Source organism: Chrysemys picta, chromosome 7, assembly GCF_011386835.1.
Source record: "Chrysemys picta bellii isolate R12L10 chromosome 7, ASM1138683v2, whole genome shotgun sequence".
NCBI classification, from domain to species: Eukaryota; Metazoa; Chordata; order Testudines; family Emydidae; genus Chrysemys; species Chrysemys picta.
In genome coordinates, this window is record NC_088797.1 from 88,407,261 (window position 1) to 88,432,712 (window position 25,452).

At 45.2% G+C, this 25,452-nt stretch overlaps 2 protein-coding genes and 1 long non-coding RNA gene across 9 annotated transcripts in view; 2 read left to right on the forward strand and 1 right to left on the reverse strand.

Annotated features, from left to right (window-relative positions):
- The first annotated feature begins 2,356 nt into the window (after positions 1–2,356).
- Positions 2,357–14,584, forward strand: SAR1A (secretion associated Ras related GTPase 1A). Of its 4 annotated transcripts, XM_065551993.1 has the most exons (8): positions 3,182–3,289; positions 3,906–4,038; positions 5,234–5,308; positions 8,744–8,863; positions 10,195–10,260; positions 11,673–11,776; positions 12,401–12,532; positions 13,396–14,584. In XM_065551993.1, the coding sequence occupies exons 3-8, from the start codon at positions 5,251–5,253 to the stop codon at positions 13,510–13,512; spliced, it is 597 nt and encodes a 198-aa protein (XP_065408065.1). In that variant the 5' UTR covers positions 3,182–3,289; positions 3,906–4,038; positions 5,234–5,250; the 3' UTR covers positions 13,513–14,584. The 4 variants fall into 4 exon arrangements, with proteins under 4 accessions (XP_005281910.1, XP_023964415.1, XP_005281909.1 ...); XM_005281853.4 differs by lacking the exon at positions 3,906–4,038 and having other exon boundaries at positions 2,357–3,197; XM_024108647.3 differs by lacking the exon at positions 3,906–4,038 and having other exon boundaries at positions 2,964–3,201.
- On the reverse strand, positions 11,812–12,401 carry LOC135972753 (uncharacterized). Its single transcript, XR_010589248.1, has 2 exons — positions 12,249–12,401; positions 11,812–11,937 (listed from the first exon to the last, which is right to left on the reverse strand). It is a non-coding gene; the product is annotated as an uncharacterized LOC135972753 (long non-coding RNA).
- Positions 14,585–20,739: 6,155 nt separating the features above from the next.
- TYSND1 (trypsin like peroxisomal matrix peptidase 1) overlaps positions 20,740–25,452 on the forward strand; it is a 32,964-nt gene continuing 28,251 nt past the window's right edge. For 2 of the 4 annotated variants that reach the window (XM_065551972.1, XM_042856874.2), the window contains exons 1-2: positions 20,742–22,379; positions 25,276–25,406. In XM_065551972.1, coding sequence (XP_065408044.1) covers positions 21,214–22,379; positions 25,276–25,406 — 1,297 coding nt within the window. In that variant the 5' untranslated portion in view covers positions 20,742–21,213. Of the gene's footprint in view, positions 22,380–25,275; positions 25,407–25,452 lie in introns of all 4 variants that reach the window. The other 2 variants (XM_005281849.5, XM_065551973.1) reach the window with 2 other exon arrangements.

Consider the following 25,452-nt stretch of genomic DNA (forward strand, 5'->3'; position numbering starts at 1 on the left):
ATGTAATTGCTTAATATATGTATATAAAGAAGCAGAAAATATAGTGTTAAGACTAGATTTAGTTGTAAATCCAATACATTGTAATGGTTACCATTAATTTTTGCATTTTACTTTTTAAAAAAATCTTTAAATCACACACATAATCTGATTTAAATATTTTTTTATTTAAATCAGTCCACCCTGCTTTATAAGCTTGCTGCATAGATGGTTTTGCTGTTTTTGTTGCTGACCAATTGCTTTTGCTCCAGCACTACTATAAGCACGGTTCTGAGGGAGTTTGAGCACAAAAGTCCTCCAACTCCACGAGAGGGTGTTTCAGATTTTCAACCCAAGGAGAGAGTCTCCTTTTCTGGGGACTTTTGTTGAGAACAGCACCAGCTCTCATGGTCCATGGGTGGCATGTAAAGGGTGACAGACAAAGTATTGCAGTTTAGGCACTGGACTGCAACTTCAGAAATCTGGGTTCAGTTCCTTGCTCTACTAGATTCCCTGTTTGACTTTGGCCAAGTAATGCCTGCTCTGTACCCCAGTTTCCCATTTGCAAACACAGAAAATACTTTAATCTTGGAGAACTATAAAGATACACTTGCTAATGTAAATCATGTGCTGAATGAACAAATACTGTCTTTTGGACAACTGTGCTTTTTACCAGTTAAAAGAACAATAAAAAATTAATGGACACTAGGGTTACCATCTTTAACAAATTAAAAAAGAGGACCCTCCATAGGGCCCTGGCCCCACCCATTTACCAGCCCCACCCCAACTCCGCCCCTTCCCACCCTAACTCCGCCCCCCTCCCTCCCACTCCCAGCCACGCGAAAAGGGCTGCCCGAGCGCTACCGGCTTAACGGTTTGCCGGGCAGCCCCCAGACCCTGCGCCCCCGGCCCACGCTTCCCCAGCGCAGCTGGAGCCCGGGAGGGGAAGCGCCCAGCCGGGGGCGCAGGGCCTGGAGGTTGCCCGGCAAACCGTGAAGCCGGTAGCGCTCGGGCTTTGGGCAGCCCCCATTCCTCCGGACCCTGCGCCCCCGGCCGGGCACTTCCCCTCCCGGGCTCCGGCGGCGCAGGATCTGGAGGTATGGGGGCTGCCCAAAGCCCGTAGCGCTCGGCTCTTAAACAGAGCCGAGCTGCCCAAGCGCTACCGGCTTCGGGCAGCCCCCATGCCTCCGGATCCTGTGCCGCCGGAGCCCGGGAGGGGAAGTGCCCGGCCGGCGGCTGGGGTCCGGAGGCAAGGGGGCTGCCTGAAGCCCATAGCGCTCGGGCAGCTCAGCTCTTAAACAGAGCCGAAGAGTCAGGGGAGGAGCAGAGCCGCCGCGGGAAGGGAAGTGCCTGGCCGGCATTTTCCCGGACATGTTCGGCTTTTTGGCAATTCCCCCCGGACGGGGGTTTGATTGCCGAAAAGCCGGACGTGTCCGGGAAAAACCGGACGTATGGTAACCCTAATGGATACAGTCTGAGTCCAAAGAGATTTAAACAGTCAAATAAGAGTGCCATCTGTGAAGGACTTCCCTAACCTGCAGCTTTGAATTTTCAAAATGTCCAGGGTCCACGTTCCCAAAATAATAGCACTTCTGCTCTTTGACTACTGTTCTTTAAAGCACTTATTTATTGCTGTTTCTCAGGAAGGTGCCTTAAAAAAAGCTAATTTAAATAATATGTACCATTTCCAAATTGTCTTACTTCTAATAGCGTTGCAGAGCAAATGCTATAATGAGCAACCTGCAGATTCTATTCCATCTTACATTATCACCATCTGCTATGGTTACTTGGGCACGGTATGTTTGTTACCTGACTGAATGAACATGACTCCTTAGAATCTGGCTTTCAGGGTGAATATATGCTTGTGAATTAAAAATCCAATTTCAACTAAGTAGTTAGTAATATGTGCTGTGACACATTCCTGCCAAAACACTTGGTTCACAAGAATGTGCACAGAAAGCACATTCTAGTGAAGTTATATGATACAACAGTTACAGCTAACTCACTTAAAAAACTGAACTGTTAGCTTGAGTATACTCCTCAAGAACTCAACTTCCATTTATATATGTGCATTGCTTAGAGAACAGGTAGCCTGGGGAGGGATGCTCAGAAGAGGGCAGAAAGGGGAGTATTACCACTTACCTCCCTGCTCTATCATCCTAACCTCCTGTAGTTCATCAGAGGGAGGTGTGTTCACAGGAGAAAGCAAGGATGTGCTAGGGCTTCTCCTGCATCCAGGAACATCTCTACCTAAAGTGAAGCAGGAGGGGATGAGTCTCTAAACAAGGGTCAAAGACTGGACAGTGGGCTATATGGAGGAGCACTGTCTGGGCTGGAGGCATGGCCAGATGCCACTAACGGGGGTAGGGCGGAATTAATAGGGTGACCAGATGTCCCGATTTTAAAGGGACAGTCCTGATTTTTGGGCCTTTTTCTTATATAGGCTCCTATTACTCCCCCACACCCTGTCCTGATTTTTCATACTTGCTGCCTGGTCACCCTAGGTGGTGAGCACCTTAGTGCCGCTTCACGGTTCCCCCACAGGCTGCCCATACAAGCTACGTAATGGCTGGGGGGAGGGACTCGTGGGGATTGCAGGGTTCCTCGCGTGGAGCTCCGCTCCGTGAGGTTCCCAGGGGCGCGTTAGCAAAGCGCCTCTCCTGCAGACAGCGAAGCGGCAGGGGTCACACGTCCCCCCCGCCCATCATTCCCTGTCAGACACAGCAGGGAACGGCCAGCCCGGCCCAGCGGGCACCTGACCCATCTCCTGGGCACCCAGCTAGCGCCACAGACAAGCTCTGCCCGGCCGGGGCCAAAAGGAGCGGGGGGGCCTGGAACTGCCCCTGAGCGCGGCTCCGATCCCGACCCCTACAGCCGAGGCACAGAGCGGCCTCCTGACCGGCCCCGGCTACACGCTCTGTGACGTGAACTGTCGGCTGCCAGGACAGCGCCCGTGCATCTCTGCTGCGCGCATGCGCCCGCCGCGTGACCGGATGCAGCCAGAGCCTCCCGGCGCCGGGGCACTGATAGCCTACAATGGAAACCCAGAGGAACCGCTCCAGGCGGCTGGGGCGAGATTCGAACCCGGGCCCCGAACCGTGACACGTCACCACGCCGCGGCCGCACGCAGCGCGCGCTAGCCAGCGCGGCGGACCCATCCCCCGGAAGCAGCCGGGGGAAGAGGTGCTACGTATTTCCGGCGTGTAGCTGGCGGCTGCCGAGTAAGTGAGTGGGGGCTGACGCTTGTCGAGGGACGGCTGCCCGGGTCAGCCGCAGGGAGAAGAGCCGCGAGCGGCTGCTGCGGCGGGGGGAGGTGAGGGGCGGCTGGGCAGCGCGGCGGCGGGGCCCGGGGAGGGGGCACTGGGCCGCGGTCGGGCCCGGCGGGGGGAGGGGAGCCGAGTGACACGCAGTCGGTTTGGGTGGGAGCCGCTACGCGCGCGGAGGGGGCTCCAGCGCCGGTGAGGGAGCAGCTCTGCCGTGGGGGGTGGGAGAGTCCAACCCTTCCGCGGGGCCGGTGTCTGGGTCCCTTCTCCGTGCGCTGCGGGCCCTCCCCCACCCCAGCCTGGGCCTATGGGTCTAGGGCAGCGGGGTTTCCGCTCCCGCCAGCCCCCTGGCGCTGTCACACGCCGGGCGGACCGGGAGTCAGTCTAGAGCACGGGGGCCTTTGAGTCCTGGCTTCAGCCGCGGGCACTTAGGTAGGGCAACCCGATTGTCAGGAAACTGGACGTGGTTGAGTACATGGCCAGGTGCCCTGTAGGAGCTTGGCCCCTTGGCAGGCACCTCACCCCGGCTCTAATTACCGTATCCTCACGCACGTTTTCAACATTCTCCTCGGGAGCCTGTGTTGGAGAATTATGCTTCTTATGTTAAATTTATTTACAGGAGGATCTGTTCTGCCTCCTATTATTTTTGTTTGTTTTGTTTTTAAGTCGCTGTAAATGAGCTGAACTAACCTTTAGCCACAATCGTACTTATGGCAACAGTTGGTTTCTTTAAAACATTCCTCGTTTGACTGGTACTTAAAAATCACTGCTGACTTACAAGCACCAAAAGCATAATGAGGTAGGACTAAACAAGACAAGTTGAAAGCATTAATTGTGGCTTGATGCAGCCAATAAACCTGCAGCTCCCCTTGTAATATTTGCTCTTTTGCTAAGCATTGTTTTTATTGTTCAGTTGCATTTTAGCTTTTGAGAAAGAAAACCCTGATGGGATTTGATTTGCGTTTCATTTTCATTCTGACTACTACTGAAAGGAGAGGGTAAACTCTTTATGTACTCCAAAGTCCGCCGCCACATAGTTTTACAAAAATTGGTCTCATGGCTTTTGAAACTATTTACCTTGTGTATGACCAAACAGAGACATGCAGTTTATATAACTGCACCAAAGAAAGTGTGGTAATGAGCATGATAGTTAAGAGAGGCAGATACATAAGTATAATTCAGGAAGCAGCTAGAAGTGGGCAGTTATTGTTAACATAGAAGTTAGTGGGATGTTCCATGCAGTGATGCATCCTGAAATGCCCACAGACTGATGACTTCAGTATTGTTAGTACACCAACTCCTCTGTTACATATAGCTGCTGAAATGCAAGCAGTTGGTAATGCATGCAGTCTTAGAACCTGTTTGTGGAAAAGGACATATTGACCTAAAATGAGGTTTTTTGAAATGCTGTTTGAAAATTTCCAGAGATCTTTAACATCCACTCAAAATAGGGACCAGGGGTCAGACACCCTCTTTCAACTCCAGTAATAGTTGGGTAACAAATTTGAGTTCAGCCTTCTGGTGCAGAGGCAAGTATGCTATCAACTAGGCTTAGCACGCCAGTCAAATAATGTCAATAAACCAGTCAGTCAACTGACCAGTCAAGTCATAGCAAGAATACCCTGACGTAGGAGGCAGTCTAGCTTTCTGATTGCATAATGGTGTCATTCTTCTTTTTTTTTTAAGAACTTGATTTTCACATTTATCTGAGATAAAATAACTCAGTTAAGTAACTTGTTTGTTGTAATTAGTCATGAGTCTCTATCTAAGGCTAAACCTTTTGGAGTCTATAAAGTCTTATTTTTTTGCTGCTGTTATGGTTCTAATAAATTAATGCTTTAAAATATTTGTTCATTATTAACGTTATTTGACCAGTCAATTGACCACTTATTTTTGGACCTGTCAAATGACTATCCCTACTACCAACTGAATCTTGCTGGCATAGGGGGATTAAGGTTTTTACCCATAAATGTCTCATGTTTGTTTTCTTGCAGGCAACTAATCTTCAACAATGTCTTTCATTTTTGAATGGATTTACAATGGCTTCAGCAGCGTGCTGCAATTTTTAGGTAATATTTCAAATTTGTATTTACCATCAAACATAAGTTCGTTTAACTAAATAGATTTTAAATCACTCTGATTAAATCAGTGCAAATGCTAAACAGACACACAAACAAGTATAATTGTTGCTTCAATTAGTTTAATTTAATTTGGTAATTTACCAACACAAGATACATTCAAACCAGTTTAATCCTTGTTAAAAATGGTTTATCTACATTAAGCCTTTTCACTGGATCAATTTAAAATCTAGTTGAAAAAACAGTTTAAACAAAAACAATGAGGAGTCTGGTGGCACCTTAAAGACTAACAGATTTATTTGGGCATAAGCTTTTGTGGGTAAAAAAACCCCCACTTCTTCAGTTTAAACAGATGCATCTTTTCTAGTATAGTTGACACCCTTATTGATTTTATTAGTTCATTAGGATTTTCTCTCCTGGTATAATAGAAAACAGTACTGATGAGATGGTGGTAGGATTAGTTCATTTGTACCTTCATTTACAAAGTACCTAAGTAATAAGAGTAGCTTGATCCACAGTTGAATTTTTAAAAATGTAAGACCTATAAAACATTCCTTCCCCTTTATTTGGTGAGCCCTGCCTCATACTGTACTGCTGTGCAATAATCTGATGCAGTTTATAATGAAGATACTCTCCCCTTCCATGGTATTTTTGAGACAATGCTCTAATCCTCCTCATTGTCTGAGTAGCTCTTTATCTGAGTTTTATGGACAAAATTGGAGGCACAGAGGTTAGGTAATCTTCCCATAGTGTTTCAGGGAAATCCGTGGCCTACTTAGACATGAGTTCTCTTCCTAACTCCAGTCCTTCTGGTTTACAAGTTAAACATAGAATCATAGAAATGTAGGGCTTGAAGGGAACTCGAGAGTTCATCTGATCCAGCCTCCTGTGCTGGGGCAGGACCAACAATACCTAGGCCAGGGGTGGCCAACTTGAGCCCGAGAAGGAGCTAGAATTTACCAATGTACATTGCTAAAGAGCCACAGTAATACATCATCAGCCCTTCATCAGCTCAGCTCCCCTCCCCTCCCAGTGCCTCCCACCCACTGGCAGCCCTGCCAATCAGCGCCTCCCCCTCCCTCCCTGCACCTCCCGATCAGCTTTTTCGTGGCATGCAGGAGGCTCTTGAGGGTTGGAGGAGAGGAGCGAGGGCATGGCAGGCTCAGGGGGTTCTTGAGGGTTGGGGGAGAGGAGCGAGGGCATGGCAGGCTCAGGGGAGGGGGCAGGAAGGGGTGGAGTGGGGGCAGGGCTTATGGCAGAGCCAGGGGTAGAGCAGTGAGCGCTCCCCGGCACATTGGAAAGTTGGCACCTGTAGCTCCAGCCCCAGAGTCAGTGCCTATACAAGGAGCCGCATGTGGCCACAGGTTGGCCACCCCTGACCTAGACCATCCCTGAGAGGCATTTGTTTCACCTGGTCTTAAAAACTTCCAGTGATGGAAATTCCGCAAACTCCCACAGCAGCCTATTCCATTGCCTAAGTATTAGAAATTTTTTCCTAATATCTAACCTAAATTTTCCTTGTTGCAGACTAAGCTGATTACTGCTTGTCTTACCTTCAGTGGACATGGAAAATAATTTATCACTTTCCTCTGTATAACAGCCCTTAATGTAGTGGAAAGCTGTTATCAGGTGCACCCCCCTCAGTCTTCTTTTCTCAAGAATAAACATACCCAGGTTTTTTTATCCTCATAGGTTGGTATTTCAAAACATTTTATCATTTTGGCTGCTCTTCTCTGTCCTATCCGCTCATTTTTGTGGACTCTCTCCCATTTGTTCACATATATCTTAAAATGTGGTGCCCAAAACTGGACATAATAATCCAGTAAAGTCCTCACCACTGTGGTGGAGTGGGACAGTTACCTTGTTGTATGTACAACACTCCTGTTAATACACATCTCAGAATATTAGCCTTTTTTGCAATTTCATCACATTGTTGGCTCACATTGAATTTGTGAGCCACTCAAACTGCTAGATCTTCTTGTGCAGTACTACCACCGAGCCTGTTATTCCCATTTTGTATTTGTGTATTTGATTTGTCCTTCCTAAGTGTGGTACTTTGCACTTCTTTATTGAATTTCATTTTGTGGATTTCAGATTAATTTTCCAATTTATCAAGGTCATTTTGAATCCTGTGCTCCAAAGTGCTTGCAACCCCTCCCACGTTGCTGTTATCCACAAAATGTTATAAATATATTCTTCACCCCGTTATGTAAGTCATTAATAAAAATATTGACTAGTACCAGACAGACCCTTGCGAGACCTACAAGGTATATCCTCCTAGTTTGATATTGAACCATTGATAACTACTCTGAGTACATCTCCACAATTGTTTTCAAATTTATTTCCAGTCTTTTCCATTGACTTCCATGCTTTCCCTTGAACTATATCTCTTCAGTTTCCTACTATCTAGCTACTTAACTCTTATTAACAAGGCTTGGAAAATGTATTCAGTACCTGCTGGCCCAAGTACTAAGTCTTCGAATTGCCAGGCCAGCATACTCCAGCAACCCAAGCCATGTCTTCTCCTGTCCAGTGTACTGTTAGTTGGATTCTCCCACCAAATACTGGGGCCCACGATGTAAGACGGTTGCTAGTTGAACTGAGCTCAACTCTATATCTACACGCTAGACCCAGCACACCCCAAATTGATGCTGATTGGGTCCAAATAGAACAATGTTATTGCTACCTTCGCCAATAAATTAATAATGCACAACCATCTGGATAAATCAGTTTATGGTGGCCCTGTGCCTGGTGCTTTGCCGAAGTGGGAGGAGAGCTCACCACAGACAGTGCTACCCTCTGACCCTGACTCCAGCTGGCTCCAAACCAGGGAGCAGTGTAGTGGTGGGCCCTTTGTCTACCATTCTAGAAGATGACTGTTTCATTGGGGGTGCGGAGAATTCTGTGGGGAGACCTCTCCTGCCATTCCAGCAGAGGGCTCTGTAGGAGTGGCCTTTCTTATGTCTCCACTCCAGCAATTTGCTGGAATGGCAAGTGTGCCCATGCACAGAGACTTTCATTGAGGTGACATGGTAGTATCAGTGAGGTCCCACCTCTATGTAGAGATGTGTGCTAGATGGCTGTGGAGAAGCTCCCTTCGGTGGGGGTGGATGAATATTCCTGAGGGCTGCTTCATCCTAATGATGGCAACCAGGGTTTTCTGACCACCCCTATCATTGACGGTCGCATCCCCCTTTTCTTCTTTAACACTGGTGGCAATTCTGGATCAGTGCAGATTTGAAAAGGTTTTATTGCATCGGTTCACATTTGTGTTCCCTGTGCTGAGGGTTTGTGGGTAATGTTTTACACAGTTGTTTTTGGAAGGTGTGGATTATGTGATACCACTGTAGTATTTAATATTTATATTCGATCATATTTCTGCATGAGAGCAAATGTAAACCTGTTGAATTTTCTTTTCACTTCCAGGATTGTACAAGAAATCTGGAAAACTAGTGTTTTTGGGCTTGGACAATGCTGGTAAAACCACTCTTCTGCACATGCTCAAAGATGACAGATTGGGTCAACATGTCCCTACGCTACATCCAAGTAAGTTATCCAGTGATCTGATTTTATTGAGTCCATTGTTCATTGGATTTTCCTCATCAAAATCACTCATGCAACTGGATATTGAGCTGTAATAGTGAAAAATGCCTTAATAGTTTTCATCTTTAGAAATTGACTTAGATTTTTAAAACTAACCTTGAGGACTTTTGTGTGGTGTCTGTCTCTTGAGGTGAAATTAAATTTGAGTAAGTCTTGTAATGAAACATCAGTTAAACTATATAAAGTGAATGCAGAAGACTGACTCAGTTGAGTTAACACAAGCTTATTTTAAGCATAATTGCTTTTCTAGATTAAATATAAAATTCATGTCTAGAGACTAATCAGGATGTACCCTTGGAAAAGAGCAACTCCTTTCCCATTTTAATGATCCTATGAAATGGCTTCATCCTTTATGCAATAGGTCCCTCATTCCATTCTGTGTATGGTTGTTGGAATTATTATTTGAAATTATTAATACTAATAATAATATAGGAAACCATCAAACATCAGTTTAACCATAAATTCTTTATTAAGTCCAAAGGCCAAATGGTATTTAATACAGTTGCTCTAAACATGTCTAACAGCCTAAAAATAAGCAATCACTACACCCAAACAGTTTAAAAAAAAAAAAAAAAGTATACTGAGCAATATACTTACAAATTGGCAAAACCTAGGGAAAATCGTCTCATCCTGGTGTGCTCCAGCATGATCTGGTGGAGTCTGACAAAGAACCTCAAATTCATAACTTTTTATACTCTTCAGCAAACACATGATGTCATAGCCAGTTACCACTTTAGCTAACAACTAGTTTGAGACAGTTCACCCTCATTTTTCATTTTAATTCAAATAAGATTTACAGCGTCCTTCTTCCCGAGGTCTTTCCTCCTTATCTTTTCCCCTCCATCCTGCTGACCAACAACTTTTTCATTTCACCTAGGTTCACATAGAGATAACACTAGTACTTGGGTTGGGAAGGCCCATGGTGACTCTTTTTAAGACAGGTTCTTTTTGTTATATTGAAAACCACCTGCAGTCACACCAGAGGCCTTCTTTTTAGGAACTTCTTGTTTCATTAGTCATTCTTTGAACCAGAAATCTTCCCTACTTCATTCCTTTTGGCCTTAAAACTCATTATTTTCAAGGCCTTCCTTCTACTTGCTAGTCAGGGCCTTTCTTTACAACACATATATATTTCCTTAAACAAACTTAAACTAACTCTAATTCTTTGATTTTTATATTTATCCTACAGTGGTGTTGATAACTACAGTAAAATATGGTGGATGTGATAATGGCTGCAATTCAGCTAACTCAAGACTTTATTCCTCCTTTTTTAGCTTCAGAAGAGCTGACTATTGCCGGAATGACTTTCACAACTTTTGATCTCGGTGGACATGAGCAAGGTAAGAACGGGCTTCTTTCAGAATTAGGGGACAGAAAAGAATATTAAGTGGTGCAGTTCATGCTGACACTAATAATTATACTAAACTTTAGCCATCTTAAGGAAAACATATGGGAGAGCACTAACTATGGTCTCTTTTATTTTAACATGTAGAATTGGGTAATATTTATTTATATGTAAAGTTAATCATTCTGATTAACTTAGATTTCATTTACTGCAGCAGATGAATCTTGGTTCATCTACTTCTGACAGTGTGTACAAAATCTTGCTTTCAGTACGCTTCTGCCCTAAATCTCTTACCATAGATGGCTTACATGTGCATAGAACCACAATGAAGCTTCCTAAAGGTGGTTTACAAGGGACTCTACATAAAGTTGACCTTTTTTTGTTTTTTAGAACGTTAGAGGTTATACTGAAAGCTTTTTCTGATTCTTTTGCCTTAGAAATATCAGGAATGTCAAATCTGGATTTCTTTCTTTTGTGAAGGATCTTCTGTGAAACTTATCTATATCATGAGCACTTACATCTTAATTGAACTGGATGGGAAGTTGAATTCTTAAGACTTCTCTTCTCCAAAATGATCATTAGTCATTGAAATCAAATAGGCTTCTAGTATTGTTTATTTTTAAATAACCTGTCAAAAATCCCTTCCCCCTTGGTTTCTCAGCTTTGTGTCTCAACTCACCATTTTACTAATTCTCCAGGTCAAGCAAGCCCTGGCCTTCTAATGTTTAGAAAAACCTTCCAGACATCCTAGACCTCAAAGAAACAAAGGTCACAAGCCCAGTTTTCTTCTTGCATGTCACCTTTAACCCATGACAGTGGGTTCTCAAACTTTTGTACTGGTGACCCCTTTCACATAGCAAGCCTCTGAGTGCAACTCCCCCCCCCCCCTTATAAATTAAAAACACTTTTACATATATTTAATACCATTATAAGTGCTGGAGGCAAAGCAGGGTTTGGGGTGGAGCCTAACAGTTTGTGACCCCCTCCATGTAATAACCTCGCGACCCTCTGAGGGGTCCCAAACCCCAGTTTGAGAACCCCTGGTCTAAGCAGTCCTCTATGGCTGATATGATATCATGGCAATGGGCTTGGTATAAGAACCTGAGCAGAACAGATTTGTAGCTTTTGAATAATACAAAAATGAGTTAAACTACTGTTGCACTCAAGTGGCTCATCAACAAAAAAAGTTCAAAAATAGTATGAGAAGCCTGCAAAAAGATCTGATTACTTTTGCTGGTGAAGGAGAGAGAACTGACAATTAATACAAGTCACTGGCTTCAAGTCAACTACTCATCTGAAGTATTTAAACTTTTAAACAAATCATTCTTGCTTCTTTTCCTGTATGTGGGCATGCTGTCCCCCTCAAAGCAGGGTTTTTACAGGGATGTTTGTTCTTTTCTATTCTAGCACGCCGGGTTTGGAAGAATTACCTGCCAGCAATTAATGGGATTGTCTTTCTGGTGGATTGTGCTGATCATTCACGTCTCATGGAGTCTAAAGTTGAGCTTAATGTATGTTTCCAATTTGTAGTTTTTTCCATGCAGGAGCTATGTCCTGGCTTTACAAATGCAAATTTCCTCTGACTTCAAGTGGGCTGGAACTTAACATACAATAATATCTTGGCCCCTGAGAGAGATCTTCCAAGCATTATAATCTTCTTCTCTTCCCTTCCCTTCAAAAAAAAGTTGACTTGGTTAAAGCTCTTTGCATTTAAAAAAAAAGCAGCATCCTAAATTCTAATAACTGGTTGTTTGAGATGGAGAATTAAACTAATAAGGCCATTCTTAACTTAACTATTGTAGAGCCACAGGAACAGTTTATAATTTTACTACATATACTAACACAGATTTAAAAATTGGCTGAAAATTTGCATGCTTTCATAGGCTTAATGTGTATTTAAAAAATCTTCCGATCACTTTAAATAGCCAGTGTAATTTACACAATAAGCTGTCTTCAATAAACTGTTACGAGATTTGTACTCACCTCTGAGGAATTTTTTCCTCTTCAAAGTGCCACAACATCAAAAGATCATTTTAAATTGTTGCCAGTTCTGATTTGAAGCAAAGAAATAAAAGGTCACTACAGATAACGAATTTTTATAGTGCATCATGTTAACACTTGTGTTTTCCCTGTAGGCACTAATGACAGATGAAACAATATCCAATGTGCCAATCCTTATCTTGGGTAACAAAATTGACAGACCAGAGGCCATAAGTGAGGAGAAACTGCGGGAGATTTTTGGGCTTTATGGACAGACCACAGGAAAGGTAAGACGAAAAGAGTTTGAACCTTTGGCTATTAATAAGCTTATGGGGAACTAAATGAAGAATGGAATATTTTTTTATAAATGATTTTACGTGTTACCAAGAATGCACATCAAGATTTGTTAACCAGGTCATTCTGTCCAAAAATTATTTGAAAGATGTTAAAAATACTGGAGTGTTAATGGGAACTGTCTGGATATTTAAGACTTGGTACAGACATGATATTTCTGAAAGAAATTGTAGTAGTTCGTCTATTTGGAAGCTTTTTGTACTGTTCACCTAACTCTTCTACCCCTGTCTTAGGCATCCTTGCTTTTTTGCTTTGCTAAAAATGACTGAGCTTTCTTTCACAGCCATGTTAAAAAGATGATTCCACACAAATACTATAGTGGAAAATGCAAGAATACACTTTGGGTGCACTACAGAGCTTAAAGATGCTATGCATCTTGTATTTCAATTTTAAAATTCATTAATTTGTACAACTGCTATATCAAAATAGTTGCCTAGATGCTCTCACTTAAAAGCAGGATTTGAGTTCTCTGCTTCCAATGTCCTATTGTTCAACTGCCTATCTAAGTCTCTTGGTTCACTGTAGTCTGGCTGTTAGGTCTGTAGGAGCAGCTGTTGAGATGCAATTATGGACAACTAACTTTAAAAGGCTGTGTAAAGAAGACTATAAAATAAAACTAGAGAGATCTCTGTAAGACTGGTAAGTGAAACTTCAGTAGGAAAATCTTGCTAGTCCAGCATTTGACTCCTAGGTTACCATTTTGTAAGGATAAAGAAACTGCACCTCCTTGCACCTACATACACCGATTGGTGCTTGTTGCAATTCTGACTTCTTCCTATTTTCTTGATTTTCCCAGGGAAATGTGCCACTGAAGGACCTGAACACACGCCCCATGGAAGTGTTCATGTGCAGCGTGTTGAAGAGACAAGGCTATGGCGAAGGCTTTCGTTGGCTATCACAGTACATTGACTGATGTTTGGACAGACATAGAGTTTTACTCCTCTGGACTGATCCTGTTCACAGTTTCCTTATGGACTTTTCTATTAGAATGTGGAAGGCTCTCCTGCCACATATTGGCATTGACCAAGAGACTCCTGGTTTTCAACTATCCTGTTGCACAGTGGTGACACAACTCTTTTCCACATGACTGGGAGATAACACAATTCTGCACACTGGTGCAAGCTGTCCCTTTCAGTTGCCATTGTTTCCCACAGAACCCATGGCTTTCAGTTACAATGGGGCTGGTGTGATCTGGAATCCAAAACTCTGCACGCTGTACTGCAACACCTGAAAAAGAGAATACGTCTCACCACTGTGGCTAATTGACTTAAAGAAAGCAATTATATTTTTTAAAAAAAGTGTTAATGTAAGCAGTGTCCCTTCTAACTTTTTGGTTTAACATTTATCTTGTTTGGTCCAGAGTCTATTAGGGTTTTTTAAAATCTATTTAATGGTATTTAGATATTTCCCAAATTAATGAACCACGTATCATGATATTAAAGTCCTAAATAAACATAGATTTGGGCTTAACTGGTCTATAGGATGGTTGTGCTGTGTCACATTGGGTGATCATGAAGAGGATGCTGTTGGGACTGACTTGTGCAATGAAGCTTCTTTAACTTACAGGGATTTTAGTTGAAAAAGGACACCCACAAGCACGTCTGTTCCGTTGCTGCCTCATGCTTAGGTGTTTGAATGCAGTTTCCAGTTTCAGCCCCCTAAAGTGGTGATGCTATGAAAGGGACAGTGTAGCTATCTTGTTCAGTTTCCCATTAGCAGTCTTTCTGCTGTGATGGATTAGGTTTATTGGGTTCTCACTCTAGAATGTAGGATGTTCTTTGTTGCAGGGTTCCACTGTATTATAACTAAAAATCATGACGTTATTTTGTTGTTGTAGCATGAGTGTTCAGCATTTGCATCTGATAAGGTTGTTCATGTAGACTGCACCAGCTTCTTTTTATACTTAACAGACTTTGTCTGAAGTTTCATTATTGTCTAGAGCTCCTCCTTTTCAGTTAAATAAAATAAAGACATATCTTCCTCTACAAGGGGTGGTGATACTTAGTTGAAACTTATTCAAGCTTTCATAACTGGAAAGTACCCTTCATCATTAGGGGAAAGTGAAGAATCTTATTGTGACACTATGCAATGTAAGGCCTGAGAACAGCTTGTGTGAACTTGCCTGCCACAACCTCTCACACACACCCAATAGTTCACAGAAAAATTATATATGAATGGGAAGTAAAACAAATGTTAGATCTTAAACCCTGTTGATTCTTGTCCCACTGACATTATTCTGATTAATCCCCACAAGAGATATCATTATACTCCTGTAAAATGGAGAATAGATTCAGCTCGAAGATAGCCTGACACTTAATTCCCTATACCAACATCTCTTACTCCTAATGAGGGAAAGAGGAACTTTGAGTACTAGTTCAATAATTTATCCCCAATCTTTCTTTTTGGCAGCTGATTGCCTTTCCCACAGGTGGTGGTAGTGAACATTAGGATACAGTTTATACTTACGCTGAGTTTGTCATTTTGACCTAGCTTCATCAACCATTCACTGGAGTGTCAGAAGACATATTTTTCTACGGTAAGTGTTGGAATCTCCTGCGTAAATGTCACTGTGGAGTACTCAAAAGTAGCATGTGATACTGCCATGTGTCAGGTATGACTTTAGTTTTACAACCAGAAAAAGGTTAACTGTGCTGCAAAAATGGTACATATGTTCTTCTGATGCTGGCATAGAAACATATAACCCTTATATTTCAATAAGTGAGTGGTTCTAAGTTGAGCTGAGCCTTCTATGGGCAAAGATTCAAGGAATGTCAGATTTGCTGAAGAGGAGGGGAACTGATAGAAGGTTGACTCTTCCTAGGGTGTAGAGCAGTGCTTCTCAAAGCCGGTCCGCCACTTGTTCAGGGAAGGCCCCTGGTGGTCCAGGCCGGTTTGTTTACCTGCCGCGTCCGCAGGTTCAGCCGATCGCGGCTCCCACTGGCCGTGGTTCGCCATCTCAGGCCAATGGGGGCTGTGGGAAGTGGCGCGGGCCAAGGGATGTGCTGGCCGCCCTTCCTGCAGCCCCCATTGGCCTTGAGCGGCGAACCGCGACCAGTGGGAGCTGCGATCAGCCAAACCTGCAGATGCGGCAGGTAAACAAACTGGCCCGGACCACCGAGGGCTTTCCCTGAACAAGCTGCGGCCCGACTTTGAGAAGCACTGGTGTAGAGGATCTATCTGCCTGCCTTTTAGACTATCGGATGATTAACATTCTAATTTGCTGTGAAGTGTCCCTATTAGGCTGTACACCAATCAGGGTCACAGAAATGAGGCTTCTATGGGGTGTGCTTATCACTTCACACCTGTTAAAAGGGTTTGAATGAAGGGTCTTTCAATCTTGTTCAGAAACTAGCATCAAGTTTGGAGTGTTCATTAATTTGGTGAGAAGACACTGTCACGAACCTGGCCTTCACTACAGTGATTCCACTAACCAGCTGAAGACTGCTGATTTTGTTGCTCAGTCAAAAACACTGCAGTGTTACCATTATAATCTAGGGTCAACCTATACTTGGCTCATGAATAAGAGTGGTTGATTTTAGGCTAGTTCCTACTGAGCAACAGAAGATCTGGCAACTTTGATTATCTGTAACTGTGTGCTGCCGTTCTATTCTTAGTGTTTAGAAACTATTTAGAAAGTTAGTACCCTAACATAGCAAAGCCTTCTGTGAAAGTGGTGTGCCCTCCACTGGAGAAAGGGAACAATAGTGAATAACACTCATCTGTTCTGTGCATCTGTAGATAAATATTGTTCCCTGAAATGTATTGCTGTAAAGTTTAATATATATTTCAGAAATTTGGGTACAGATAGTGTTAGTGTATCTAGATAATTCTTCAGTCTTTTAGCAAAGCACTTACTCTTATTCCTGGAAAAGTGAAATCATGCATATTTTTGCAAAGGAAGTTCATCTGTATCCAGAGCATTTTATTAAAGTTTTTTTAATTTAAAAAAAGTCCAAACTGGATGATTGGGTTCTGGCATTCTCTATATAAATGGTGAGGAAGACTGCATGTGGGATTATAAAACTGTGGGAATGTGGAGAATGGAAAAACTGAAGACTTTGATAAACAGATGTGAAAGTCACATTAGGGAATGGGAATCCTAGTGCACAAGGCTCTTGCCAGTCCAAAGGTGAGAAAATCAGATGCGAATATCTAGGCTCAAATCATTAAAGGATGTCAGATGTAAATAACACTTTACAGAATCAACAAGGAGTCCGGTGGCACCTTAAAGACTAACAGATTTATTTGGGCATAAGCTTTTGTGGGTAAAAAACCCACTTCTTCAGATGCAACAGAATGCAAATGAGGATGTTGGAGCTTACATTTTAGCTCAAGACAAATTAGGTAATCGTTCAAACCCGGCTGGGAACAGTGCTATTGGGAGGTCAGTTATGATGGCTTTGTAAAGATCTTATAGGAGAAGATGCATTCTCCACTGGAAGGATGCTTGAAGTGTGGCCATGGTTCGAAAAGGCACAAAGATGAGTGTGAGACAAAAGGACCTCTTAAGAATGAAGCTTAGAAAGTGAAATGAAAACAAAGAATGGGGAAGAGGATGGGTTGGAGAAAGCATAGGCTAGTGAAGTGATTCAAAGGTACATAAATGGTCACGATTGGACTAACAAATACTTTGTGTGATTGAATTGTGGTGCAATACCAGATCTGTGTTGGTAGCTTATATAGTACCTGTCTGTATTGTACATGACTCTGTGGTATTAGTCTGTCACTTTCATGAGCAGTAAAATTCACCAGCTTCCTGGTTTTAAATATATTAAAAGAATCCCCTGACTTAGTGAGACTTCACCAATGTAAAATGAAAGCAATGTAAATAAGAGAATCAGGTATGGAAAATATCAACTACTGCTCCTACTCCGTCTTCTTGATAGTACAGGTTGTTCAGTATTTGGTCATCTACTTTTAAATGGGCTTCCACTTCCTTTGAGATTAATTGCAAGAGAGATTTTCTTGACTTTATTTCTCCTGCTTCTATTCCTCTTATGCAAATTCTTTTCATGTGGGGGTTTACATCCCTCAAATGTATGTAGACCTCTATAAATACATTTGAATGTCTTTTTTGTAAACAACAAAATCTTTGTCTATCTAGTTTAGCCTTCCATAAGCAGAATTTATGGTCTGGCAAATTATTGGTGAAGAGGAAGAAAATGAACGGATTCTCATTATTTTACGGCTCTCCCTTCACTTAGTGCTCTACCCAGAAGATAGGCAATGTGCATTCCTTCTAACTTACTGTCCTTCCCTTAAGACTTTAAGTCTTGGTGTCTTCTAGATTTTTTTCTCTATCACTGAAACATTAAAATATTCCAGGTTTTTAATCCTGATCAAGTAATATGTTCCAACTAATGTTCTCAAGGCATTTTAAAATGAAATAAACAGAAAATGTAGTTATCTAGTGACATGTTCAAGAGATTTGGGTCTGATTTGTTCCCATCCTGGTTTCATCTATAAGCTCAGGTTGCAAGCTGACTCCTGGCTAAGCAAGAGCTCTGTTACACTGTGGCTTCTCAAGGGAGGCTTGGCAAGATGGTGATTACAAAAGGAAGCTTGTGGATTGTATTGTACTGGGAAAAACTGGCAGAGTAGTAAGAACTCTGCCTCTGTGTTCTCTACTGGATTGAAAATGTCTGGTGGTCTTGCTCTGGAGATAGCAATAACCGTATGCTTTAGTCTATGCTGAGACTTTTAAAGGTTTCTCAGCTCAAGATCTTACAAAAGGCTTCCCTACTACAAGTGTCATGTACTAACATTTCCCTAACATTTATTCGAACTTTTAGAAGAGGCAACAGTGGGCAAGAATCCTACAGTAATATGATAAAAAGCAAGCTCTTCTGGAGTAGTGGGAATTAATGCTTGGGGCCTGTCTATGCTATTTTTCATCCACCTCACTAGTGAAAACCCCTAGCCTACACCCATTGCACTGGTATAAAATTACTTACACTGGTGCAGATTACCTGGTTTGAAGGCTAGTCAAGTCAGACTGGTTCTGTGTTTACACAGAGACTTACAGTGGTGTAGCTGCATGCACACACACACAAATTCAGTGCAGGGAAGCCTTTGTAATGGCAAACAATGTGACTGCCTCAAATAGACTCTCAATTGCAAGCATCTTAAAGCCTTTTAAAATGCTGTAGTCTGGTATATTTTTAGACTAGAACTCTAATTTTAGCCCTTGAAATACTATATGACATATGCTAAGAATAGCTAGAGAAACATGTTCACTGGGTTTCATGTGCCAAGGTAGGAGCAGAGCTCTTTATTGGGATAGAAAAGAGGGAAATAATATCACTTGCTGAAAGAATGTGACCAGTAAGTATTTATTCGATGCTCCTCCACGATTCTAGCAATATCAACATTCTTCAGTAACTGAGACTGCATTAATTTCCCTCTCCCCCCCATCAATAATCATTATTCAGCTACTGCTTGTAGTAGTTTTTTTTGTGGGTCAGGGGCTTGATTATTCCACTTGAGTGTTACCTCTGGAGGAGGGACCCATCAGTTTAATCCTCTGGTTACTAGGGTGTTTAGTAAATGTTTCAAGTTGTTTGTGAGGAGGCAGCTGAAGTTAGGTGTACCTATTGGGGGGGGGGGGGGGCTCTCCCTCAGCCTAAGGGGAGGAGCTACTGAACCCAGGGCTCAAGCAAGGTTGGGAGCAACTTAATGACAAAGTGGATCAGGAGTGATGGTCAAAAGTTCAAAATAGAGGATCCAGATGGGGACACCTAGCAGAGAACCCTGGACAGCACCCACTGCTCCTCAAAGGTGCCTACAGGGCCAGTGGAGGTAGCCCAAAGCAACTCTGCCCAGATATGCGAATGAAGAGAGGAGCAGAAATAGGCCCCACGGTCACTGAGCACCTTGCCATCCAGCATCCTCCTCCTGGTGGAATAGATGGCCACCTTGGTCAGCGCTAGCAGGAGGCTGACAAGGAGGTCTCATGACTTCATGGGGCTACAACTGGGGTGTGCATAAATAAAAGTATGAGGAAAAGTGCAGCCAGAACCGAATGAGAGAAAAGGGGCTGCAATCTGGTTCACTGGAGGTAGATATGTGCCACCAGGGTCTCCCTCACGCTGGAGATGGGACAGGTGTTGGGGAGAGGGGTGGACTGTGCTAAGCAAGTACACACCTATGCTCATGGCTCCATGAAGGAGCTGCCAACTAATATCCCTGGCAGGCCCTAGGACCAGCGTGGAATACTGACTTGCCCACTCAGTATAACATGCAAAACATTGATTATTTAAAGGTCACAAAATATCAGTCTGCTGACCTACTCTCTTAACTTCTTTCCCTTAAGTTTTGCAGGATCAGGGTCTTTATCCTTACTCCATATGTTAGGAGTCAATCCATCTGGTATACCTTCAAGAAGGAAATATTTTCAGCAGCTTTTAAAAAAAGGTAATTTTACCCTCAGGAAAGCCTCTCATTATGCAAAAACAAGGCACCAACCAATAAACACAAAAGGTGGGGAAAATAAAGCTGGCAAAAGGAACTCAAGGGCACAGGAGATTACTGAGGTCAGAATCTTGCTAAGATTTTGGCATGGGTGGGATGTGTATGTGGATCACAAGAACACCCACAGACCCAAGGAGTGCGAGGTAGAATTTTATTGGACCAAGTTCTGCTGGTGGAAGACACAAGCTTTCCACCGTCACAGAGTTCTTCGGAGTGTTGTGAAGCTCAAAAGCTTGGCCCTGGCCCCCTGCAGGCTGGTACACGGCACGGGAGCCAGCCTCTCCTTGCATCACGCGTATCTCGCCCTTCCCCGGCAATTCGCGCCCCCCCAGCTACCCGTGGCCTGAGGTCCGCACAGCTCAGCGCCGCCGCCCGCGCCACGCTGGAGCCGGGATGGCGCCCCGCGGAGGCGGAGCGAGGTGCCACGTTGCAATGCGGGGAGCAGCAGGCGAATGGCTGTGCCGGCTCCCAGCAGGCAGCGCGCCGACAGGCATGGCCTGCCGCGGACACTCGCCCCGCCCCACGCAGGGCCCGCAACTGCGACCGGGCCCAGTGCAGAGTTAGGCCTGGGGCAGCCACCCGCAGCGTAGGAGCCTGAGTCACGCCGACCAATCCCCGCTCGCTCGTGGACAGGGCGGCCAATAAAATGAAACCCTTGGGGCTCACGTGAGTAGAGGGCGGAGCTAATAAAGCTGGAACGCTCGCTCTGCGGGTCTGGAGGGTGGGCGCTTCAGTGCTGGGGCCGCGTAGGGGGCGGGCTGGGGATAATTCCCCTTTTCGCGGGAGGTGACTGGCTAGGGCTGCAGCCAGCCTGCCCTGCGGGAGCCCCCGGGGCGTGCGGCCCGGGCTCTGGTACCTGCTCCCGCAGTGCCCCCGCTGTGGCGCATCTAGTTCCTCTGCCCATGTAGGCGGGGCTGTCGCTTCTGTGTAGCCCCCACGCCGCCCCTCCGGCGGGCCCATCTCTGCTCGTAGCGGGCGCTATTGCTGGCCGGTGACCTCCCCAGCGCCCTGTCCCACGCACACGCCAGCCGCGCCTCTGCAGGGGAGGCTGCTGCTGCTCCTGCCATCTCTACCTTACACCTGTCCGGTGGGGGGAGTGGTCTAGTCCTTGCAAGCAGCTTCCGTGTCCAAGCCCGAGACTGAGATGATGCTGCTGTCTGGGGACAGGGCTTGCTGTGTCATTAGTGCTTCCAGTGCATGTGGGAATTCCGTGGGGACCCCAGCCCAGGGATCCTGGAGCTGTAGTGGGGTCATTTTGAGCCAGAGTCCAGGGATTGTGGTCTGCCATGGAGCCATCTTCTGTCCTTTCCTCTTGGAGGAGGTGATAGCAGCAGACCAGGGCATATGGTCCCAGTGCAGCGTCCTGCTGGCAAACAGCTTCTCCCCAGATATTCAGATCCAGGTTCTCTGCGCTGCAGAAAGTAGAAGCAAAGGGAATGGTAAGGGTGTGTTGGGCAAAGATTTGGGGGCCTGCAGCCCGGCTCTGGGGTTCAATCCCCTTTCAAACCAACAGGGATCTCCTGGCACCCTCAGGCAGCACGAGGCCAAGCTCCTTATGATGGTGCCCTGCCCAGAGTTCCAGAACACCTTCTCCAAAGTCTTCACCCGTGCTGAGCAGTGGCATTTCTGTAGGAGTGAAGATGAGCAGGAGCATGGGGCACTCTTGGATGATTTGCACTATCTGCATTGGTTTGCCTTGCTGGAAATCCCAGACCTCAACTCACCTGGTATAGCTCAAGTAAGCTGTGTGCTGGCTGAGTCATTGAGGAAAGGTGACATGCTGTTTGCCTGTGGTTCCCCTTTTGGTTCATTTTGCCCAGACATTTTCATTAACACTCTTAGTAAAGGGATAGTGAGTAACCTAGCTGGAGAAGGCAATGTCCTTATTCTGACTGATGCTCGTTGCTTGCCTGGCACCGAAGGAGGAGGGGTCTTTGTGTTCTCTGAAGATGGTTTTAACCTAGTTGGAATAATTGTGGCTCCACTTTGTTGGAAGGCCAATGAGTGGGTTGGATTGACGTTGGTTTGTTCAATTGGCCATATCCTGGAGAATGTCAGGAGTGCCTTGGTTGGGTCTGGAAGTTCTATGAAAACCTGGTGGCCTCCTGTGCAATTGGTTGCTAAGCCTGTTGGGAAGATGGCAGTTAGCCCTGGGCCTGCACAGCATCTCCTGTCTGCAGTGGTGTTGGTGGAATGTGGTCAAGTCTGGGGATCTGGAGTGGTGGTCAGTTCAAGGCTAGTGTTGACCTGTCGACATGTGGTGAATGAAGCCTCGGGTGTCTGTGTAAGGGTACAGCACAGCCCTGAAAAGTAAGTCTTGATTCTTGTTTTTGTTTATCTTTGTTTAATAGTAAGTAAGTAGGACAATGCAATTGACGTGGTAATGCAGTAATCTGCAACGTGCCATACACTGCAGCCTATAGCCTCTTCCTTAAATGACCGCTTTGAAGTTTCTAATAAAACTCTTCTGCATCTCCTAACAAACACTGCCATCCAAATATTTGAGCGACCTGGCAGTTCTGGATAATAGGCGTGAAATGGCCAGCGTGTTCCATATCAAACACTAACTGACCCAACCACGCGTATACCCAGCATTGAGTTGCCATGCTATTCATGGCACTTTCTGAACATATACAGTATGGGCCAGGGTCATTGTGCAGCCAGCCTTCAAACCTGGGGCTAATGAGAGATCCCACATTTTGGATGTGCCAAAGACAGAGAATATCACGCATCACTCACGACTGCCCTTTGACCAGATGTGATGGTCGTCTGAGGCCTCTGCACTTTGCTGATGAGGCTGTTGCAACTTAGCTTGGCAACCTCTGCATTTGATAAGGTATCAAACACTTGTATCACTATTCTCTGCATCTCTTTTATACATTCTTCCAGAGGTCAAATATGTTCTATGAATTAAAATTACTGTCAGTCTGTCCCTGGTGTTTATCAATATGGTTCTCACCTGATCACATATTTTAGCCTAATGTGTGAAGGGATACTATATTCAAAAATCTACTTGGCTTTACACTTAAAACAATTACACTGTATAGCAAGCAGTGCAAATCACAAATTTCAGAGAAGCATGCAAGACAACTTGCACAGTATGCTATCAACTAACCAAACAAGCCATGTATTAACCTGGAGAAATTTCAGTATTCTGTAAACAACTTGTTGCCAAAGCTCTTTAACTAAAAGCACTTTGGATTAAGAGGAAGTTATCATTTATGTTATGAAGTTCACTTTGGTACTGCAGCAGTGAGAAGGTTCAAATTTGAAGACTCCCAGCTAATACCTTATTCATGGGCCCCAGGCAGATTGCTACTGAAAGAGTGAGCATCTCTAGAACCCTGTGCAGATACAAAATTTGTATCCACATCTCATCTGCGGACCATGTTTGTGGATAGCCACAGATTTGCAGGGCTCTAAGCATCTCCTGTCCCTCTCTAGTACCTCCAACACCCAACTTGGGAGTAGCATAGATAGCCTGTAGGGAAAACGCCTAGAGGTGCAACTGGAGGGTGGGAGGGGAATCAAACTCAGATGTAGGGAAGAATGAGGCTGCAATCCTCAAAACTACAAGAGAGCTTCTGCGAACCCCCTGTGGTAGAGAAGGTGAGTTATTTAGAATGTCTGTACAAAAGTGACTCTTCTGATAGACTTGCATGCAACATTTTAGGCTTTGTTCTGAATCATGCTCCTGTTGTAATCAGTATGTCAGTAATAGTGATCGCTGCTTGGACTATTAACACGTGTCTGACTGGGAGTCAGTCCAAGATCAGAGGCTCACTCTGAAGAGTTTCCGTTCTCTGACCAGGTCCCTATCTCGTGGTCATACCTGTTGCAGATGGCATTCTTAATATCCCTTTTTTGTGTCTTATTTTTCTAATCGAAAAAGGCAGACTCTCTGCTAGTGTGACTCTTAAGTTGAATTTTATGTCTTATCCGGTTGAGTGATGCATTCCTTCCCCTGCTTTCTGTTCTAAATGTTTCTTCATGCATCTGGGGTGCAGTCTCGGGTAAGTGACATTCTAGGTTGCTGGATCTAAGGACGCTTTGTCAGGTGGTTTAAAATGATCCCTTCCCTGTTGCCTTCAAAAGAGCTTTACTATTTTCAGTGCAACCTAATGCCATTGTGTCCCACCTGATAACCGGTGCAAGGGATACAGGGGACTGCCTCAGCACTTCTAAAGAGGAGCTGAGGCAGCAGCAGTAAAAGAATCTGAAGCTCAGCTCAGAACTGAGGGCACTGGGCAGGAGACAGTCGGGCCCTGCAGGATGTGGTACTGGGACAAGTAGGGGACCACATGGATTGCTGAGGTCAGGGCCGGCCTTAGCAAGAGCAGGGCCCGATTCCTGGGGGCGGGGCTTGCCGGGCCCCGCTCGGGCTGGGGTCGCGGGGTTTTGGTCCGGGCTGGAGCCGCCGGGGCCAGGCCGGGGGTGCTTGGCCGGGGCCGGAGCCGTGGGGCCCGAGCCGGGCCGGGGGTGCTCGGCCGGCACCGCTTGGCTGGGGCCGGGGCCGGCGCCCCGGGGCCTGAGCCAGAGCCGCCAGGGCCTGAGCCAGAGGTGTCCGGGGCCGGGGGTGCTCGGCCGGAACTGGGGCCACTGTCCTGGGGCTCGTGCCGGGCTGGAGCCAGAGCCGCCGGGGCCGCTCAGCCAGGGCGGACTGGGCCGCGCTGCGCCTCCCAGGAGCCCTCCTCGTGCCGCCCCCCCCCCCTTACCTGGTGCTGCCGCCGCCTGCCCCTTTTCAGACTTCCCGCGAACATCTGCTTCACGGAAGCAGGGGAGGGGGAGGAACAGGGGGCGGAGCATTCAGGGGAGGGGAGGAGGGGGAAGTGAGCTGGGGGCGGAGTGGACAGCTGCGGGGCCCTCTTAGGCGCGGGGCCCAATTCAGCTGAATCGGCTTAAAGCCGGCCCTGGCTGAGGTGATGGGATGTGTCACATGGAGCATTTAATCTGCTTGGACCAGCTTTGTTTTACCTGCACCATATTGGTATATGAGGATTTCTTGGGATTGTGTGACACTGATAAGTGTTGGAGAGTTAAATCCTGCTTCCTTGCGAGTGAACTTTGCCACAAAATGGCTGAAGTCAGTTAATTTGGAGGCCTGAATCTGATGTACAACATCTTACTATATTTGGAGTCTGTATTCCTTTCCAAAACTTTCTCAGTATAAATCTGAAAATGATACTCTGTTTGTACTTGCTCTTAGGGGCTGTGTCCTTAAAGGGAAAGTGGTGTTTACTACAAATGATGATTCTCCCTATGACATAGCAGTGGTAGAACTAGAAGAAAGCTTACTCTGTTTTGCAAAACCTGTTTCAGCTACCAAGTTTGGTGCAGGTAACTATTCTTCTATTTACTGTCCTGCTTGTAGCTTCAATGGTCA

Bases quoted from the DNA above. Each gene is read 5' to 3' on its own strand.
- SAR1A (XM_005281853.4), top strand. From the start codon at position 5,251: ATGTCTTTCATTTTTGAATGGATTTACAATGGCTTCAGCAGCGTGCTG. The intron at 10,261-11,672 runs GTAAGAACGGGC...TTTCTATTCTAG, and splicing joins TCTCGGTGGACATGAGCAAG to CACGCCGGGTTTGGAAGAAT. The intron at 12,533-13,395 runs GTAAGACGAAAA...TGATTTTCCCAG, and splicing joins ATGGACAGACCACAGGAAAG to GGAAATGTGCCACTGAAGGA.